Source organism: Anoplopoma fimbria, chromosome 16 (genome assembly GCF_027596085.1).
Source record: "Anoplopoma fimbria isolate UVic2021 breed Golden Eagle Sablefish chromosome 16, Afim_UVic_2022, whole genome shotgun sequence".
NCBI lineage: Eukaryota > Metazoa > Chordata > Actinopteri > Perciformes > Anoplopomatidae > Anoplopoma > Anoplopoma fimbria.
The window spans coordinates 21,296,371-21,318,371 of record NC_072464.1 but is presented as its reverse complement, the minus strand read 5'-3'; the positions used below and the strand labels follow the sequence as shown (position 1 = coordinate 21,318,371).

The following is a 22,001-nucleotide window of genomic DNA, read 5'->3' as shown; positions in this document are numbered from 1 at the left end:
CAGAGGGAAAAAATGTATAATTTAAGCCAGAAATTATTCATTTAACATAAACGCTTGTTTTAAAAAACAAAAAACTATTCATTTGAGAGACGTTGGGGGAGGACGTGTGTGTGTTTTGTGATACTGCATGAATACACGTTAATCCACACAAGAGCGTACGTGATTTTTTTTGTATCCTTGCATGGGCGTGTTTTGTGCACGCACACACTTTGAACAATGCTGGAGTTTTGTTTGTGTGGAGCTGTGATGTCCCGTTTTGTCTTGCCTTTGAAGCCCCTGGTGTGGTGCATTGATGTGGACATGGGGACCAATGTGGCCTCGCTGTTTTCCATACACACTGATGAGACAGACAGAGAGAGAGAGAGAGACCTCCCCTGATGGTTGGCAGAAAAACACTGAGGCTAAAAAGTGCTACTAATGGCATTCATCTGCAAACCGTGACAAACACTCGCTGCACAATTTAGTGGGTAATGTACGGCCATCACTCCGGGATAATGTGCATCTGTGTGTTGTTTATTTGTCTCGCTTTAACAGGCTGTCAATTGCAGGTCTGAATGACATAAAAGAATAAATCTGCAACATTACCAGCAGACAAGAATAGAGTTTACGGTTACACTGGAAGGACCAGTAATATTTAAATTGAGGTCATTTGCATAATTTGCATTCAGTGATGAAGCAAAGGTGACTTACTTAACATCCCTTAAAGATATCAACTGACATCCAGTGATGTGGAGGTGTACTCCAGTGTGTGTCAGTACACTGTGACATCACAGTTGGGCGTGGTTAGCGGTGCAACAGGCTTTAAACTTTCAGCCATAGAAGGCAGCGAAACGTTGCTTTTCGGCCATGCTTTCAGTTCCTCTTTAATACTGGAAAGATGATGAGAAAATGTTACTAATAAGCTAAACTATTCGAGAGATGGAGAGAAAATGTTGCTAATAGGTTAAACTAATAGAGAGATGTGGGGATAATGTTGCTCATAAGCTAAACTAGTAGAGATATGAGGAAACGGTTTGGCTAATAAACTACTCCAAAGAAGGGATACATTATGGTAATAGTTTAGCCACTGCTAACCGTAGCCACAGCGGAGAGCTTTTAGCTGTGACTAGCAGAAGGCTAAGTTTTTAGCAACATTTTCTCTAAAAGGCTTTGCCAATATTGTCGGATTCTCTTTTTAATGAGCCCATCTTCCTTTTTTTTCAGTATTTGTGGACATACAAAGATTTATAGACCCTCAGTTTTATTTATTTTTTTACTATGCACGCTTGGTTTTCTCTATCAGGTGTATAAAAGTCTGGCCATTGATTCAGCGTGTAGGGGTCAGCTAATATTGTCCCAGTTGGTTAATGTTCACTTCCTCAAATAATACTTGAAGAGAAACTTGTACTCTCTTCAGCCATTGTTATAAAAAAACAAGCAAACACAACTTGCTAGCCAGACGGATCGTTATTCTGCATGTACACTCAAAAATAGGTCCTCTTGTTTCATGTGCACTAACAAATAGGGATCTATTAATTCAATCGAGCTTTAATACATTCAATTAATCTGAGTATCTGAAGTCAGACTTCAGGTTTAAGTTCAGGATATCTGGAGCCAGTTCTCTAGTCTCTAACTGAGGTCGAGAGTACACGGCCTGTTTCAGATGGGCTGCAGGCCTGATAAGAGCTGTTTGCCTCGAGGCAGTAAAGGGATTACCTGCAGCGGTGCGTTTATGACACACACACACACACACACACACACACACACACACACACACACACACACACACACACACACACACACACACACACACACACACACACACAATCTCCTCCACATTAGAAACATGTCTGCACTCTCATGGCTCTGCAGACTTAATCCGAACAAGACCCAGTGAAGATGACACACACACACACACACACACACACACACACACACACACACACACACACACACACACACACACACACACACACACACACACACACACACACACACACACACACTGCAGCGAGATGTCAAACAGATGGGGATCTCCCACCGTTCTCAGTCTATTGCAAAAGCCTTGTTGCTCTCTGTCGCTCTGTTGTTACCGTTTTAATACACAACGATGTGAGGCAACTTCCCCAGATGGCATTTTCTGCATACTTGAGAAAAGACAGCAGTAAATGACACTGTCCTGTCGCAGATGACTACCATGTGTGCGCAACTATAAATTACGGAGTTTTTCTTTTACTCCGCTTCATAAACATTCTCACACATACTGTACTAACACACACAGAATGTATTTTAGTCTTGAGGAGACATTCCTGTCCTGCTCTTTGTTGTGTCTTTAATGCGTTTTACAGGCTCTGTCTGTGTCTTAGTTTTTTGAAAACATTCTTGTGCTTATTGCCGAGTGTAACATTGCAGCGTCTGCTCTAAATAGACGACCTCACATCCAGTTTGCTTTTCGGGCCGATGATTAGAGGCAGAGTCTCCTCTCGGGGATCGTTCTCGTCTTGACCCCTTTAAGCTGCATGGTATTTAATTCTGAGTCAGTGGCACCGTAGTTTACACAGAGAGAGACACTTGGAGGTTGGAAAATCGTGACTATTAATAATGGGCTTGATGCTCTTTATACTAACAGAGAGAGGCAGCTCGACCTCAGATATTTAGCTGTTTAAATTATAGAAATACAGAATAACAGGTTTTGAAAACCCTCTGTTATTCTGTGTTTATCTGCCAAGCTGAAAAAAGCTTTAAGTTAGTCATCTGTACAACTATGTTTTAACTCCTGCTAGCTATCTGGTTCTTACTCTGTTTTCTCTCTTTTTTAATTTTAACATATGGGACCGAATTACTCATTAAACTTTTTCCTGCAGGTCAGAGAGGCTCGCACGCAAAACGTCAGGTCCAGTGTAGCAAATCTGAAGCAGGTAAGAAGATATACGTGGTTCCTTGTGTTTGGAATTAGCTTCCTAATAGCATTAAACAGACTACAAACACAGTCACATGAAAGGAAAAAGTGAAACATTGGCTTTAGTAGCTCATTTAATGGACCAGTTTTAGCACAATATGAAGTGTTTTGTCTTAGCCTGTTGTCAGAATAATGCCTGTTAATGCTCAATGTGAATATTTTCTGTATATTTATGTTTCTTAAGTACCTAAGAGGATATAAATCCTGTGACTTCTTGATGTTCTGTTTACTCTGCATGATATGTGCGTTGTTATTGTAACAATGTAAGTTTCTTTTTTACTCTCAAATAGACAAAACAAAACACACAACTTCAGCCAATTTGGGGATTTATTTTCCCCTCAAGGAAAGACCGACCAGACAAAGTCCTTTGTCTGCTTTTATAGTTAATGTTACAGTGTTTCATTAATGACAAAACTAACGATCAAGCACAAAAAACTAATTCAAGAAGAAATTGTCCCTGCAAGTTAAGAGTGTGCAAACCCTGATTCAGAGGAAAAGTTTGATATTTTTGGGAAATAGTGAGAGTTAAATGAGAATATCAACACCACACTGGTGTTTTTACATTAAATATGTAGCTGGAGCCAGCAGCTGGCTAGCTTAGCTTAGCATATGTAATGATTGGAAGCAGGGGGAAACAGCTAGCCTTACTCTCTCTGAAGCTAACAACATCTGCCTATCAGCTCATCTAAAGTTCACAAATTGTCACCTTATATCTCTTTTTATATCGAGCAGTTACTTCCTGAAACAAAGGAGATATATTTCATTAATTGATGAGTGTTAGATGAACTAGTAGGCAGATTTTGTTACAGAACCAGTCTAGCTGTTGTATATTGTTTACCCATAAAGAAAGGATTAGATGCACAACCTTAAGGTCAATGCTACTCTACAGATCATGAACCAAACACGACCTTTAGCTCGCAAGAGTTTAGAGACACAGCTCCAGTCTCAAAACTTCTAATTAAACTCACAGAATTCTGTCCACGTGTACTCTCAAAACTTTGCATTTTATCTATGTCCTCTCCAGACACTCTGAAACTTTATTACACAGATAAACATGTGCTTTATCTGCAGTCTTTTATCAGTTGGTGGTTTCAGTGTCGTTGCATTAGCGTTAGAACGGTGTTGTTTTACAGGATTGTTTGAATTTGAATTATATTTTAAAGGCACAAGAAGTCTTGGGTTTTCAAAATGGCTCAGGGCTCAGTTATTACACCTTATTTTGAAAACCTGAATATGGTGTTTGTTTGGAAAGAAAGCACAGATGTGACAGAGCTGGTGTTGTGGTGTTTTGCAGGGTCGCTCTGACTGACCGTGGGCTTGTGCCGCCGAGCTGTGGGAGTAGCCGAGGGCCAGCAGAGCCGTCTCCACCAGCTGAGAGAAGAGAATGTCCTTCCTGACCAGCACGAACTCTGCATGCTCCTCTCTTCCCTCACATCCGTCCGTGATAATCCCTCCGTCCGACTGCTCCACCACACAGAAGACTGGAATCATCAGACCTGCAGAGGAGGAAAGATTCTTCTTAATGTCTGGTTTTTATTGTCTGTGATCACAACACAGTTTATCCCGCTTAGACAGCAGACATGTGGAACGCATTTATAGCAGGTCCAGCTTGTAATCACTTCCTCCTTTCTGTTTTTTTACACTGTTGAATGAAGGCAATACCTGGAGTTCCCAATACATCTACTGTAACAGTTTTTTTCACTATCACTGGACATTTTAAGGCGTTTAATCTAACGGACTATTAGATAGGCGGTCATAATAATGGCTCCACTAACAGATATGCAAAGAATTATACAAAAGACCTGCACTGACACCAACTGCTAGTTTCATTAAAGTCTTAATAACAGGTTAAAATAACAATTTAATAACAATTTAAAGCACAAGCGGTGCCAATTATGAATGTTATTGCAGTTAATACAAGTTAATGTAAAGCTATATGTGTTGACATGATACTGTGAGGCTTCCTTAAGGATGCAAATTCAGGCCCCGGTGAAAACCAAACCAGATTCTCCAGAAGACAGTTTGCATGAAGAGCTCTCCCACAATGTACACACCTGGACACACTCACACAGCATTTGCATGATCCTTTAAACCACTTCACAGCAACAGATGTGAAGGTGAAAACTTTTGAATGATTGTATTAATTATTAGAGGAAAATGCGACTCTGAATGTCCTCTAAATAACGACAAAACAGGTCGTTGTCGTTCAGAAACACCTCAGATAAGTGATGAGCTGCGTTTAAGAAATGACTCTTTCTGATCTGCCGCCACTCTGGTCAAAGTTTGGTTTGGTTTAGGCAAACTGAACTGATGCAAAGACTGGATGTGAAGAAGGATGCGTCACACTCAACAACCTTCTCTCTCCCTTCCAGGTTTAAGTAGACGTTGATGACGTCACGCTTCTTCTAACGGACAACGATTCCTCGTCAAGAAAATAAAATCATAAGTGAGTTTAAGTGGTATAATGAATGTTAAGAACTCTCCTTTTTCCTAGTGAGGATGGTCACCAGTAGATTTAACCACCATGTTATTTATTCCTGATAGAGTGGCACCAACATTTCAGATCATGATGTAAATTAATGGCAAGGTTTCATAGCTAAAAATCTGTAACTTAACGTGAATAAATAATCTTTATTTTAAGGTTATATATGGTGAACTGCAGCCGATGCCGGATTTTTTTTTCAAACATTTATTCGATGCTGCTTTCTGTCATAGAAAGTGACCACCTATGGAAATATGCCACATTTAAAAATGCTCACTGTGTAATCAGTTAACTCAAACTACAAACTACTAAACTCAGTTAGGTTTAGGCAACAACACTTCTTAGTTAGGTTCAGAAAGAGAATGTTGTTTGGGTCAAAATAATCACAGAGTGCAAATACTAAAGTACAAAAGTAACCTAACAAATAAATCAACTTATACTTTGATGTTTAAGATTACATTTATAACACACAAAATCATTTTACATGATATCTACAAATGATGGTGCATTACTTCTGGTTTGTTTAGCTACGCATGCTGGATGAGACCAGTCAGTATGATGACATATCAAGACAAGACTTCCATTATTACCTATTTCTCTATTAGAATCCCCATTAGCTCTACTTTACTAATACTAGAGAAGCTGAACCTTTTAAATCCAGTCCAGCTCTCTCTCTTCCTGCTCAGTATTTTCAGTGCATTAAATAGCTGATTTCCCAGCATCCGTGTCCTTTTTGGCTCCGTGCACTAATATCAATCCTTCCCCTCCAATATGAACCTTTTTCCTAAAAGGCTTTTTGGTTTCGGTGCCACCTGTCAACTAATTAATTAAAAGCTCTCTGAAGAGATGACGGAGAGAGAGCATTAGGCAGCGTCCCAGCACTAATAATACAGGGGCCACACGGCAATGTGTTTTACCGCATGGACACCACACACACACACACACACACACACATGGCTACTTCACAGGAGGTGCATGCAGCATCGCCATCACACACCCCTCCCCTCCCCTCCGTCTTACCCCGATCCATCCCACCCCGTTGTTTTAATCAGTCAATTCCTATATTTCTATTTCCTCCTCATTAATCACTCGGCTCCCAGTCCTCCAGGCTCTCATGGAGTGAATTACACACTGGAGCACGGTGCCAATTCAAGTAAGTGAATTTCCCCCAACAGGGAAATATAACTGTCAACACGGAGCAGCTCTCTCTCTCTCTCTCTATCTCGCTCGACCTCCCCCCCCCCCCCCCCCCATCTCTCCCACCTCAGTCTGTCTTCTCTTATACCCAGTGTCCTGTGATTTTTCTCCGCTGACTGTGTGATCTGGTTTGGATGATGCGACGCTGCCTCAAAACCTCTAATCCCTCTAATATGTATGTGGATGAGTGAGCGGCGATATTAAAATAAGATGTGTGTGTGTGTGTGTGTGTGTGTGTGTGTGTGTGTGTGTGTGTGTGTGTGTGGAGTGTTAGTGTGTGTTTTGGCAGCTTTTGTTGTGTGTGTGAGTGTCACAGCGTAGACGTTTGTGAGTGTGGACATATGGTGTGTGAGTGAGAGCATGTAAATGTGTGTGTGTGTGTGTGTGTGTCTGTGTGTGTGTGTGTGTGTGTCTGTGTCTGTGTGTGGCCCCCTCCTCGTGGCAGCAGTGTGGTTTGGAGGAGACACGTCGAGTTTCCTGTCTTCAAAGACAACCCGTCATTATTACAGGCAGCGCAGGAAACCCCTTCTTCTCCTCTTTCCTCTTTCCTCCTTCCTCTCCCTCACTCTCACACATAAATGTTTATTTCTTTACATTTAAACATTCGTTCTCTCACTTCAACACGTCGCTTCTTCTTCGTCTCCTCTTAGTGTGGTCAAATCTGAGCTCCACGTTGATTTGTTAACCTCTTTTACGTGAGTCGAACCCACAGAAAGGTATCTTCCATATTCTAGAAAAGATCCCAGATTTTTGCAGAAATATTAAGGGATGACTTTTAGGGCAAATTCGTATAAAATGATGCACATAATATTTAGAATATTTCCGTTTGATCTGATGGTGCAGCCTTTAAGATCATTGCATCTTTGATTGAAAGAAATAATTTACGTAAATAGCGTTATGGAACAAGAATGATTGTGATTCTGTAAAACGGCGTGGAATTGATTTCTATCTAAATTTAAGGGAAATTAAAAGGAAAATGTTGACATTTCTGCAAACATCCAGCAAAACAAACACCCATATAGAAGGATAAGCTCACCCACACACATGAACGAGAAACAACTTCCACAGTGAATGCAGGAATCGATAAACCAGAGTGAGTTGAATAAATCTTGTTTATACGGAGCAATCTGCTTTATTCGTTGAGCCTGTGTTATACAGTTCCCCCCAGGCTTATAGATTAACAGAGCAGGAACAGCTCTGGTTCTCCCTGCAGCGCTGCCACACTACGACACAGAGCTCCGAGCCAAACTACGCTCGTGGCCAGGATGTGGCTCGACGCTGAGCCAGAAGCTGTCTTTGGGTTTCGGTGCTCAGAAAACAAAAAAAAAACTCTGACACCTGAGTGAGAAACGGCAACAGCTGCTCTGAGATGTCGTCATTCACTTCTTCAGCGAAATGCAACGTTCAAAGAAGATGTGTGCAACTGGAAAATACTTTTTTAATTAAATGATCTTGTTGTTAAGGGTATAAGACATTTCATTTTTTTTAGTTTTAAGCCACATTTTAACAGTAGGTATTGATTAACCTTTCATAAAATTTGTTTTCCTCGATATTTAACTTACATTTTGACCAAATTTCCAGAGTATCTGCAAAAGAAAATACTCATAATGACTCTTTCTACCTACTGTTATGTAAATATTAGGAATCTTTGGTAGCGATAATTCTCCAGTTTGGAGTAAAAATGCACTGATATCAGATTTTGTTGGAAATAGGCCTTGCTGGTATCAGATACCATTTTTTATATAAATAACAATTTAGTTCATTTATATCTTGTATTTATTTGTTACATTTTGTTTTACAAGTTAAGAAAGCTGCCTCGCACATAAAAAATTAGATCCCAGTGTCTTCTACACAGTGAATCCTACAGCTTATTGATTAAACACTGGTATCTGATTGTTACTCGATATCGGCTGATACCAAAAGCCCAGGTATCTCTTTCGGGACTGAAAAAGTTGGATCTGTGCATCCCTAGTTGGGAGGCCTTAGACCTTTGCAGAAGAAGAGGGTGCAGCAAGGTGATATTCAAACCTTACATTTTGGAAAACCGTGAAGGAAACAGGACGGAAATCTGACCTTTCTGTCTCCTTACAGGTGGATTAAAATCTTATATTAAGTTAAAGGCTTCTGAATGAATCTCTTCATACAATAAACAAACAACAACGAAGCTCACACGTCTGCCTCTCCATATAAACATGTTGCTTTACCTCCCAGGGGCCTCAGCGGGGCTCCGTTGTGGCGTATGCGCGGCCCCGTGGGGCTCCCGTTGAGCTCCAGCCGGCCTTTCTTCCCCGGCGGAGGTTGAAGGCCGCCGAGGTCCGGACTGCCCCTCCGCTCAGGACTGTCCTGGGTGATGGGACTCTCACCTCCTCGCTCCATCCTCCTCCAGACCCCCAGAGGAGCTCCAGACAGGGAGAACGAGTCTGCAAAACAGTTAAGGGAAATTGATTTTTTTGAAGTGTAGAAATTGGTTAAAAGTGAAAATAATTCAACTATTAATGTTGATTATATTATTTGCATTTTTTTTTATTGTCAACAAATCCGATGAAGGCATAAAGAAAAATGATAAATAGTCAAAATGTATTAATACGCAGCTGAAAATAGTCCCCAACAAATGCACTTCCTTCTGTTTGAATAACATTTGCTAAAAATACAGCTGTTTTACGACATAACCTTTTTTTATTAAACTTTATATTAGTAACGCATTTAGACATTTATGTCATAAGTAACAAAAGGGCTTGGAGCAAAGTGCCACAGACATGAAAGTAAGAAAATATTCAGAGTTGGACATTAATGATTTTGGTCTTTTTATGGAATTTATTCAAGGTCAATGTGTAAGATTTAATTAAAGAAAGAGACAAATAGAGACAGAAGAAGACAATAGAGAGACAAAGGGAACTGTTGGGAGGGTAACTACACAGTGACCGTGTGTGTTTGTGTTTAATATGTATGAGTACACATATACATCCACACATGAACTCTGATGTCCCCTGATAACGCAGCGTCAGCCAAAAGTCTAATATAGGGTAATGCCATTAGAAACGCTGCCAGGCCAGACGGGGGACGCACGCCAGCATGTGTGAAAGAGACGCCAAATGGACGGCTTTTTATTTACATACGAGCCCCTGGACAATATCTCTGCCAGCATGTGTGACCCTCAGTGGAGAAAGAGAGAGAGAGAGAGAGAGATTGGTGAAGAGAGAAAGTATGGAAATCAAGTTAGTGAGCAGATTTCAGAGTGGAAAAACACAAGAGGGTCTCTGTACTGAGTGACATTGGCCAGCAATCCAGCAGAACAAATGAGGGAGAATCCATGGTTATTGTTTGAGTGTGGCATTTTCCACAGCGCCTGATTACAAACTGCAACTCCCTCCCTCCTTTCCTCCCTCCTTTAATATTTCTGCAGCTTTTACTGCTCCAGCTGTCGTAACTCCGAAACAAAAGACGATGTATTTGTGTGGCTGCTGTTTCTACCTTCTATTCCGACTCTTTCACAACAACAACACAGCTGAAAAACACCACGAACAGTAAGAAAAAAAAAAAAAAAAAACTTCTCAATCTTAGACGTATTAAGAGCTTGGGCAAAATTTCAAAATGTATAATAAATTAAAAAACATTAGCTTTGGCGTGATTGAAAAGTGTGCGGGTGGCAAAGAGGCCAAAAAAATGTAAGTGGCAGAGTTTAATAATAATTAAAGAGAAGAAAACAAGTTTGAGTACAGTGGGAGCTATAACTCACAGGGAGGCTTTGCAAATAAATCTAACCGCTAATAATGTAGCGACAATAAAAAACAACTCAATATGATGCACAGCATTGAAGGGAATTCAGTTTGATGAGAAGTGGAACTCTACCTGCCTCGTAAAAACTTCCAGAGGAAGTGATAATTCATTTCTTATTTATAAATAATCCTCCAGAGCGTCTGTCTTTATCAGAGGCAGGTCCTAACCTGTGGAGCTTCTCCGCTACCGACGATCCCTATCAAGACCTTTGCCGACATCTCACCATCTAACCTGATACACACACACACACACACACACACAACACAAACTCACGCACACACTTTATAACAGATACTCAGTGTCCCAGCATCATCTAATCTCTGGACACATCCTGCTTCATTTTCCTTTCATTTGGTATTTGACCCAAGAGATGAAGAATGATAATCAAGTTTCTATTTGCTCACATGTTGCCTTAACAACAGCAAGTATTACCACGCTGTAGCAGTAATGGATGAGTTGTTTTCCTTTATTTGAACTGTATATTAACCATAAGGTGGCGTACAGGTCACGGTTTGTTATAAGCTAACCGGTGGTTGACTAGCAACAATAATAAAAGCTACACAGAATACATAGTCTGCAATAGCTGCATCCTATGCTCAAAACTAGTGATGCATAGTAGAAAAAAGTGAGAGACTTTTTATGGTGGATGGGTCAAACAAACACAGGACTTTCAACCAGGAGACAGTTGTTCGTGTTGTTGAGTCATTTAGAAGTTACGTTACAGATGTTTTTCACGAGTTTTCTCTACTAATGTTATTTTGTGTACTTATTTACCTAAAACTGTGACTTTTATTAATAATGGAAAGTTTTAACACTGTGATGATGGTACTTTTAATTAAAGTCGAGGATCTCTTCCAATGCTGGGACGGTGCTGCAGTTTTTATGAAGTCAAACATAACATTTAACGCTTTAATCACTTTTTTTTATACAGTCCCTTACTGTAGATAATGCTTTAAACTGTATAATCAGCTTCGATTGGTTTCAGGATCAATTCATTTAAAAACAACCTGCAAACAATGTCAAGATTTTTAGCCATTTCAGGAGTAAGCGGTCTGTAATGTATAGTTTTGAATACACTGAGTGTAAGTATGCAGATTTGTTTATACTGTGCCGTTACAGTATAAACGCTACCTTTATGAATATGAGCATCGCTGTTTACATCATATATATATATATAACGTCAGATCCACCAACGTCATGTGCAAAATGCATTATTTTATATTTATTCCAGGAACTGTTTAAAGTGTCAATAATGCATAACTTTGTCATTTTAATCTTATATAATGTTTTTAGGGGTGACTTTGAAACATCTGTTCAGGGACTACAGATGAAAAATAGCCTCTTAGCAAAAGAAAAGTCAAACTTCCTTACATCCCTGTAATGACTTTGTTTCATTGTTTCTTTCATAGCAGACATGTAAATATTAACGAGGGGCGTTCCCACAGAAACATCCACATTCACAGACTGATAAATGCTAATCTATTTTATGCAATTATTATGGCCGTGTTGAGCAATAGCGTTACGTTGAATCCTGTCAGCCTTCATAACACAGAGATCGTTATCGTGTTCATCCTAAATCCATCCGAGGTGCATTGTTTGATGAGGCGTGTGATAGTCGGAGCAGTTAATAAAGAGGCGATAAGAGGAGCTGTTGCATATCTGCTATGGAGATACACATTTAATGTCTCATTGATAAGGAGGGTTCACGACATGTTTCCCAATTTATTGCTTGTCTGGTCAACTGTCATAGCTCTCTTTTAAAACATGTTAAATGAAAATAAGCTGCTGTATCGGCTGAGACGGTAAATAATAAAGAAATAAAACCCAAACTCTGCTCTGTTTGTCCCGCATTGAGCCCGATACTGGGACAACCTCTTGTTTTTTGATGATAATCCACTATCAAATTCCACATTATTACACGTTCTAGACATAACAAATACACATCGAGGGGCCAAAAACAAGATTGCAGAGCAAAAAAAAAAAAATGCAGACACACCCAGAGAAATGGGGGAGTAGGACACGACACACAAACACACCTATAAACAACGCGTCCAGCTCAAAGACGTAAACACACACAAACAGAGGCTAACGTGTAATTCAAAGCCAGTCTAAACTCTACAAAACAGACGGCTGACAAACACTGATTGGTAGTCACGTTCGTTTGAAAGACGGTCGCTACATGAATGCTGCTTTTCTTAAACCCTTTTTGTGTCGTTTAAAGGGAGATACTACTGGTGGAAACAAATGTTACTTATAGATATCACCATGAAACTTCCCTAGTTGATTCAGTACATTAAGGCAATTCTTTTTTGTATTACTAGTTTTCTGAAATGTTGTGTTTAAATGTGCAAATGAGGATTCATCTTATGTAATATGTGCAAATTTCAACACATTTCCAAAGCAGAAATCGGAACATTTGATAAAGCCACCCTCAAAACTCTTGTTTCCTTTTGTTGACTTATTAGAGTAAAAGGGTTTTTACAGAGGGAACTTTGGATATCTCTTTGTAACAAAATAAATCTATGTTTATAGTAATAAAATATGGTTTAAATGAGGCTATGAATGATTTATGAATAAACCCCTCTGTTAGAACCTTCAGAATGTAGAGAGGAATGAAACTGGAAAGTTTGGTGAATGTGAGAGCTACTCAAGTGGAGATTTCTGGATCAGAGTCTGAGAAAAAACACATTTTGTGAAAACCTTTAAAGATATGTTTAGTAAAAGAACAAACATTTTGAAGACACTACAGGTGAATAGAGTAAAAATATTAACTTATAGATATCACAATGAAACTTCCCCATTTGATTACTCACACTAAGACAATTCTTTTTTGTACTACAAGTTATCTGAAATGTAATGTTTAAATATGCAAATGAGGCATTATTTCAAGGCAACTTTTGGTGAATTTAGGAGAAATCTGCAGAAACAAATAGACAAAGTAGTAAAATAAACACAAAATGTATTTCTAGATGTTTTTCTTCCCACTAGTTTGGAAGAAGACATGTTATGGAAGCAAAATAGCGCAAAATCTCAATATGATCAGTGCATGAAAAACTATGTTTTTGCCTGTAGTGTCTCCTCTAATCTCACTTTTCTTAAATTTATTTTTATCACCATCATTCTCTCCTGTGCTTTTCCTTTTGCATCACCTAGATTAAAGTCTGGAAAACCACTTGCAGCTTTTTAAACGTCCGACCTCTAATGAAGCAAGACGTTTACAGAATGTAACATTTTAGTGGAAACAACAGAAATATGAGAAGAAAGAAGAGAAAAACACTCCTCAGTCGATGCAACAAAGAAGAAACCTGTTTTAATGTTGCCTTCTGCTCCACACACACACACACACACACACACACACACACACACACACACACACACACACACACACACACACACACACACACACACACACACTTACTTCACTGTAATCCCATTGTGATAAGTGTGCAGGAAACAGAGAGCAGCAACTCACACACTTACACTGAGATTTAAAGCGAGACAGAAGAATAAAGAGGGATAATTGTGGGTGAAAAGCGAACGCAATCAGCCAAACAGCAGGATAAGATGTTCAATGTGTTCACGTATGAAACTAATGTCACTCAAAGTGTCAGTGAGAAATACAACTAACCTCTCACTCTGCAGAGCTGCACGGCCTGGTATCTACTCTACCGTTACCATACTGCGTCTGCTAATGAAAGTTTAAACCCTCGACATGCAAAGCAGACGGAGAGAGACGGAGAGAGAGAGAGAGAGAGACCTACGAGGGCATTATTAGCTCTGATAGTGGGGGGGGAGGACGGGTGAGAGGCGTCACCTCTGTAGGAATACATATCCAGATACGGATGTTCTTCCCGTACGATGATCCACTTTTATAGCGCGGTTATCAAGCTATTGGTTAATGCTTGGCTCTGCAGCACAGATAAAAGAAGGTGGGGGGAGGAAGGGGAGGAGGAGGGGGAGGAGGGGAGAGGGATATTAAGAGACCTGCTGTCAAACTGAGTGTACACATACATGTATGCACAGGGAGGGGACAGAAAGACGACTCAGGACGCAAACTTGCAAAATGACGTTCCTGTACCACTAAACTGAACTCTACATTATGGTTTGAGAGAAATGTATTTTCTCAAGTTGTGACAAAACAAATCAAAAGATGCTACGAAACAACGTTGGTAGGTTCAGGGAACAAAATCTAGTTGGTTAGGTTTGGTTAAAAAACACATTTTGGGCTTAAAATGAATCAAAACAAAACAAAAATGCAACAAAAGTACTTTGTTAGGTTTGGTAAAGACATCATGGTTCGGCTAAAAATTTATTGAAACAAAAAAAATGCAACAAAAGTATTTGGTTTAGGCAAGAAAACTTATTTGTTGGGTTTAGTAAAGTTTGGCTTAAAATTAATTTAAAAAAACTCAACAAAACTACTTGTTTTAGGCAACAAAAGTACTTGGTTAGGTTTAGTAAAAAAAAACAACTTAAAGTTTAGCTTAAAATTAATAAAACCTAAAAAAAAAACGCACCAAAAGTACTTGGTCTCAGCAGCAAAATTTCATGGTAAAGTTTAGAAAAAGAAAATTGTGGTTTGGCTTAAAAACTGAATTAAAACTAAACAAAAACACAATAAATGTACATGGTTCGGCTTTAAATTACTGCAAAATTGGAACAAAAATAAAACTCAACAACAATACTTTGTTAAGGCACGAACCTTTCTTGGTTAGGTTTAGTAAACTTAAGGTCTGGCTTAAAATTAATAAAAACAAAAAAAGCAATAAAAGTACTTGGTTTCGGCAACAAATTAAAAACTCAATTAAAACAAACCACATAAAACTACTTGGTTTGGTTTAGTTGAATAGTATCATGGTTGTGCTTCAAATGAATGCAACATTGAAACAAAACAAAAATGCAACAACAATATTTAGTTTAAGCAAGAAAACTACTTGGTTAAACTAAGGTTGAATAAAAAACATCATGGTTCGGCTTAAAATGAATAAAAACAAAACAGAAACACGCCAAAAGTACTTGGTTTCGGCAACAAAACTTCTTGGTAAAGTCTAGTTGAAAAGAATCATGGTTTTGCTTAAAATGACTGCAAAAATGAAATAAAACAAAAACGCAACAACAGTGCTTAGTTTAGGCAGGAAACCTACTTGGTCAGGTTGAAAGAAAACCATCATGGTTTGGCTTAAAATGCATTAAAAGAAAAACGCAACCAAAGTAATTGGTTTAGGCAAGAAAACATCTCGGTTCGGCTTGACTGCAAAATTGAAACAAAACAAAAACGCAATAAAAGAAAAGTACTTTGTTAAGGTAACAAAAGTACTTGGTTCCCGTGTTTTTTGACCCGTGCACCGCCTCATCGTAATGTACAACAAAAAATGTTTCCCTTGAAACGTAATTCACAGCGTAGTTTTGTTGCATGGGAACATCATTTGTAGGAGACCGACTTGCTGGAAAAAAGCATGCGCACACCAAAAAATGAATATATATATAAATATATCAGAATCAGTTTTTTACTGTCTGAATAGAAAATGGGGAACAACTCAAGAGTTTTTATGTGGCTGTTTATGAGAAATGATTGCTGTTTGGGAAGGTTACATTATTGTGGAATTTGCCGTTTATGGCCGTCAGATGTGTCGCTGTGATGTGGGGAGAGCTGGTGTGAGGAAGAAGACAGACCTTTATGACACACACACACACACACACACACACACACACACAGTCAGTCACAACTACTTTGTAGCTGTGGAGAGGGTCCTCGGGCTCACACACACACACACACACACACACACGCAGAGGAAAATAAGTAGTGAGAGCAGGGGGGCGAGACGAAGGCCTTCTGGCGAACATGTTTAGCTCCCTCGTAAACATCTCATTTGATAATACGGGATGAAGAGTTAACAGCAAGCGTTTACAGCCTCGCCCTTCCAGCTAGAGGATGCATGCTTAAAACACAACTCATCCACACACACACACACACACACACACACACACACACACACACACACACACACACACACACACACACACACACACACTAAGCCACACAAACCACAGCCAGCTTGCTACACAGACTCTCTGCTTTAACACTTCCAGGGACCACACACTGACTCAGAATACAGACACACACACACACACACACACACACACAACACAGCAGGGACGAATAAGAGTGTGTGTGGAGCAAACGCAGCAGGGGTGTGTGTGTGTGTGTGTGTGTGTGTGTGTGTGTGTGTGTGTGTGTGTGTGTGTGTGTGTGTGTGTGTGTGTGTGTGACCAAAAAATAGCATCATAACATGAAGCAGTCAAGTGCAACTTTTTTGACATTTTGAAGTTGCATTTCATGATAAATGTTTCTGTTGTTTTGTCAGATATTTAAAGCGACGATGATGCTCCAAAAGAAAACACTCACTTTACTGTAACACACACACACACACACACACACACACACACACACACACACACACACACACACATACACACACACACACACAACGAATGCCAAACCCATCCACCACAGTTCCCACCAGTCTCACCAGAGTGGGAAATAACAGAGAGCTCAGGTCTCCTCGTCCACTTGCCAGACTTTTTTCTCAGTCACACTTTCAGAATAATAAAGGAAAAAACTTTACTTTATCATCAATAATCAGGAAATACGTGGGAGGCTGAGTGGGAGACGTTATTTAGAGATCAGTGAGTGACGCCCACAGACGCACAGAGGAGCATCATTAGAGCCCACTGAGCTCCTCCACTATCTAATCTGCAGTTTAATAGCACGGACACACCCATATTACGTGTGAACAGGAACAGATAGCCGAGTTCACACAGGAAGAAGGGACAGGGAGGGAGACGGAAAGACTCAAAAACCCAGGATTTAAAGTTAGAATCATAATTTAATGGTGTAAATGTCATTATAACTTGTAAATCTGTGTTTTTTTTTAATTATCAGATGTTAAAGTGGCATTGATTTAAAAAAAACAATTAAACAATATTCCAGCTCAGGATTTAAAGTTAGAATCATAATTTAATGGTGTAAATGTCATTATAACTTGTAAATCTGTGTTTTTTTTAATGATTATCAGATGTTAAAGTGGCATTGATTTAAAAAACAATTAAACAATATTCCAGCTCAGGATTTAAAGTTAGAATCATAATTTAATGGTGTAAATGTCATTATAACTTGTAAATCTGTGTTTTTTTTTTTAATTATCAGATCTTAAAGTGGCATTGATTTAAAAAACAATTAAACAATATTCCAGCTATTCAACAAACAAAAATAAATGCAGAATGAAGCTAAAAAAAAAAAAAAAAAAAAAAAGTCTTCCTTATGAGCATGGACTTGCAAACCATGAATAATTTGCGCATCTTTGCGGCAGAATGAAAATGAAGAAAAAGGAAGTTTCGGACACATATGAAGCCTCAGAGAGAGCCAGAGAAAATATGAGTTTACCACTTTTTTAAACGCAAATTCTTTAACCCTCCTCTTCCTCCTCTTCCTCCTCCTCCTCTTCCTCATCACGATGCAGTCTGCGCACTTTTTTTCTTTTTTTTTGGAAACATGTGAGCAAACTTTCAGCAGACAGGCCAGAAAGTGTCCCATCAGAGCAGCTTCTCCTCGCGTTCAGCTCCAAAAGAAACTGTGTTTTCATAAACTGTTGCCAGTGTGGTGCATATTTAAAATGACTGAAAAAAAATGCATCTTTTCTGCTCTATAATAAACAAATAATCCAGATTAAAGAAAGTATCCGTCCGCACTTTACCTGCTCAGGTGAAAATAGTGCCGTTTGTGTGAACGGAGGGTGACGTTTTTACATTCAATTTCAATGAGAAAAAATATATATTTAAGCTGTTTGGATTCCTGGTGTTTTGTATGTGTGTGAATTCACTCTTTATATAACAGCTTTATTAAGACCCTGAACACTTTATGACCAAAACTGTTGTTTGCATATTTAGTTTGAGTCAGCCTGCTGTGTTTCCTCTAACAGGTCAGAGAGTTTGAGCTGCTGTCAGAGTGAAGAGACTCTAGTGGAAATAAAGGAATTAGATTTAAAAAATAAAATAAAATAAACATCTGTGCAGCCTTGCAGTGAATTGTTAAACGCAGGCCTGCTCGTGTGTTTGATTCCTCCATGTTCAGAGCAGGATAAAGTATGAATGTGATGTTTGTGATGTTCATATTTATAAAATGTGTCTCTGCTCCAGTGGTGGTGTGTATCTGTGTGTGTTGGACACCTCTCCGTCTCCCTCTCTATGTTTTATTCATCATGTCCCGTTAACCGGCAGCTTAAACCATAAAAAACAACAAAAACACACACTGGTGCTGGTATTTAAACTCTAAACACGTGTTAACCAGTAACACCAGTAACACCTCTCACAGTAGAATAGCTCATTAATTATTTTTCCTCAAAAGTTAAAAAGTCACAAAGTGATGTTGGGACGAAAAGTCTGTTCAGCTTATCAAACAAACACACACTGTCACGTTATATATATATGTGTGTTCATTAAAGTTTTAAATCAAAACGCTCACTAGGAAGCTTCCAAAATAGCTTTAAAAAAAAAAAAAGAGCAAAACATCCCCTTTAATATTTAACTCCAAATATTCAGAGTTCTTTAATAACTTATATGGGATTTTATTGAAGTATATACAAGTTGTGCATATTTTAAAATGCTAAACACAACTCATATATCATAAATATAATACTATTAGTAAAAGGAAATACGTGTGACTGCATGATGCATGTGCAAATTCAATTATAAACATGACTCAATGTGCAACAACTTTATCAAAATTATAACATGAATATAACTGTCTCACTTTGAAAATATTAACCAGTATTACTGTCAAATTAAATTAGATGGTTTGAATGAATGTTATGTTATTATTAAACTAGCACTTATTATATTCATATTAGTCTGTTGCACTTATTATATTCGTATTAGTCTGTTTCTGCACTTATTGTATTCATATTAGTTTGTTTCTGTACTTTTGCTCTGGTTTATGCTCTTAGATGCTTGTTTAAGAAAGGAGATGCACTTATGACTTCTGGTGACTAGTAGTTCTCTATGTTGAATACACTTATTGTAAGTCTCTTTGGATAAAAGCGTCTGCTAAATGACTGTAATGTAATGTAATAATATCCAATAAAAGCACCTAATAATATTAAATAATTAGTATTATAATCGTTGTTTATTAATAAAAGGGTATTTACTAACAGGGACAGTGACTGTGATCCAAAGTAAAACTCTGCTATTATGGATCAATGTCACTGATACTAACATTTCTTTCTACAACCAACACTCGAAATGATGAAGGCACTTGCAAATGACAAGGTAGTACAAAATGTAAACCATACTTTGGTGTTTCATTTTTTACCTCTTTACTTAAGATTTCATTAAACTTGTTTGTTTTTTTCCTTTTTACAAAAAGTACCAAAACACTGGCAACAAGGAAGATCTTGGGTAGATAATAATGAGAATAAATATGAAACAAAATGTAAATCATACCCCCTAAAACTAAAACTAAATCTGGTTTGAATTGAAATCAAACACTTTTACACAGCTGGTTTACAAGACATTTATCTATAGAGGGAACCATAAAGTGCATCTTTGGATGGATGGGAAAAACAACACTGAATGTAAATGCTTTTGACTCTTTCAGTCCAAAAAGGTAGATAATAATGAGAATAATTAAGAAACAAAATGTAAACCATACTTTGGTGTTTCAGTTTTTACCTCTTTACTTAAGATTTCATTAAAAGATTTCATTAAACTAAAGATCTTGGGTAGATAATAATGAGAATAAATATGAAACAAAATTTAAATCATACCCCCTAAAACTAAAAAGAAATCTGGTTTGAATTGAAATCAAACACTTTTACACAGCTTGTTTACAGGACATGTGTTATATTCTATATGTTATATGAATGCATCATGATCACAGTGTGTCTCTGGGCTTATATTCTATATGTTATATGAATGCATCATGATCACAGTGTGTCTCTGGGCTTATATTCTATATGTTATATGAATGCATCATGATCACAGTGTGTCTCTGGGCTTATATTCTATATGTTATATGAGTGCATCATATCACAGTGTGTCTCTGGGCTTATATTCTATATGTTATATGAATGCATCATGATCACAGTGTGTTTCTGGGCTTATATTCTATATGTTATATGAATGCATCATGATCACAGTGTGTCTCTGGGCTTATATTCTATATGTTATATGAGTGCATCATGATTAACAGTGTGTCTCTGGGCTTATATTCTATATGTTATATGAATGCATCATGATCACAGTGTGTTTCTGGGCTTATATTCTATATGTTATATGAATGCATCATGATGAACAGTGTGTTTCTTAGAGGTACTCACTGTTTACGGCGTGTCGGTAGCGCTGCGGGCCGCTGAGGAGGCTCTGTCCATTGATCAGGAGGATTGAATCCAGGGCTGAGCTGGGCTGCTGCTCCTGGATGAATCTGGACTCGGATGGAGAACCAGGAGAACCAGAGAACCAGAGAACCCAGGAGAGACCCAGGAGTTAGTGAAGGAAGGAAAAGAGGAAAAAGGAAAAGGGTTGTGCGTAAAGCTGCGGAGAGGTGTCCGGAGGATGCTCGTCTGCTGGCGGAGAGGAGACTCTGTGAAGCACCGGTGAGTCGTGGACACACACACACACACACACACACACACACACACACACACAGAAACACACACACACACACACACACACACACACAGAGAAACACACACACACACACACACACACTTGATTCCTTCCCTTAAACGCGTCCTCCTTCCTCTGAACTCATGGCTTCATCCAAAGGAGGAAAAAACATAAAGAGCTCACATGAATAAATAAAAATAAAAAAAGATATATATATATAAGAACTTGGAGCACTGTTACTAGTTTACAGTAACAGCAGAAAAGGAACGCGGCTTTCTAATCAGCTTCAGTCACTTTCAATCGTTCCTGTGCCAACGAGAGCAGTGACTGATAGAGGGAGGAGAGAGGGAGGAGAGACAAAGAGAGAGAGAGGAGGAGGAGGAGGAGGAGGAGGAGGAGGAGGAGGAGGAGGCGTCAGAAACACTGATCTGACCCATGAACGCATTCTGTGGGTCGGATAATGAGATATAAAAACTTTATTCCATGTGTTTAAAGTGAGTCTGGATGCTTTTAGATGCTATTTCATAATAATAATAATAATAATATGTTTTGTCTCAGCACAGAACAGTTGTGTAATCCTTCTCTAAATCATATCTCTTCCTCTCCTTGGTAAAGATAGTTACTTTATTTTTTTTTTGAAAGACTATTTCTGCTTCACGCAGCAGGAACTTATCAGCTCCTCCTTCATGTGCAAATTCAATATAAACATGACTCAATGTGCAACTTTATCAAGATTATAACATGAATATAACTGTCTCACTTTGGAAATAGTAACCAGTATTACTGTCATATTACATTAGATGGTTTGAATGAATGTTATTAAACTAATAATATGAAATAAAAGCAAAGAACTTATCAGCTCCTCCCCCACACACCAAAAAACTTTCACACATGCCAGTATCATCCAACAGATAATGCGAGGTGAAGTCCATGTTATACATGTTA

The 22,001-nt window shown here is 38.5% G+C and overlaps 1 protein-coding gene across 1 annotated transcript in view; it reads right to left on the bottom strand.

Annotated features, from left to right (window-relative positions):
• satb2 (SATB homeobox 2) overlaps nucleotides 1-20,839 on the bottom strand; it is a 51,193-nt gene extending 30,354 nt beyond the window's left edge. Inside the window, exons 1-3 of the mRNA XM_054615289.1 lie at nucleotides 20,768-20,839; nucleotides 8,822-9,037; nucleotides 4,249-4,434 (exon numbers count right to left, since the gene is read on the bottom strand). Of these exons, the coding sequence (XP_054471264.1) occupies nucleotides 4,249-4,434; nucleotides 8,822-8,993 (358 nt within the window). The 5' untranslated portion in view covers nucleotides 8,994-9,037; nucleotides 20,768-20,839. The remainder of the gene's footprint in view (nucleotides 1-4,248; nucleotides 4,435-8,821; nucleotides 9,038-20,767) is intronic.
• Nucleotides 20,840-22,001: the final 1,162 nt, after the last annotated feature.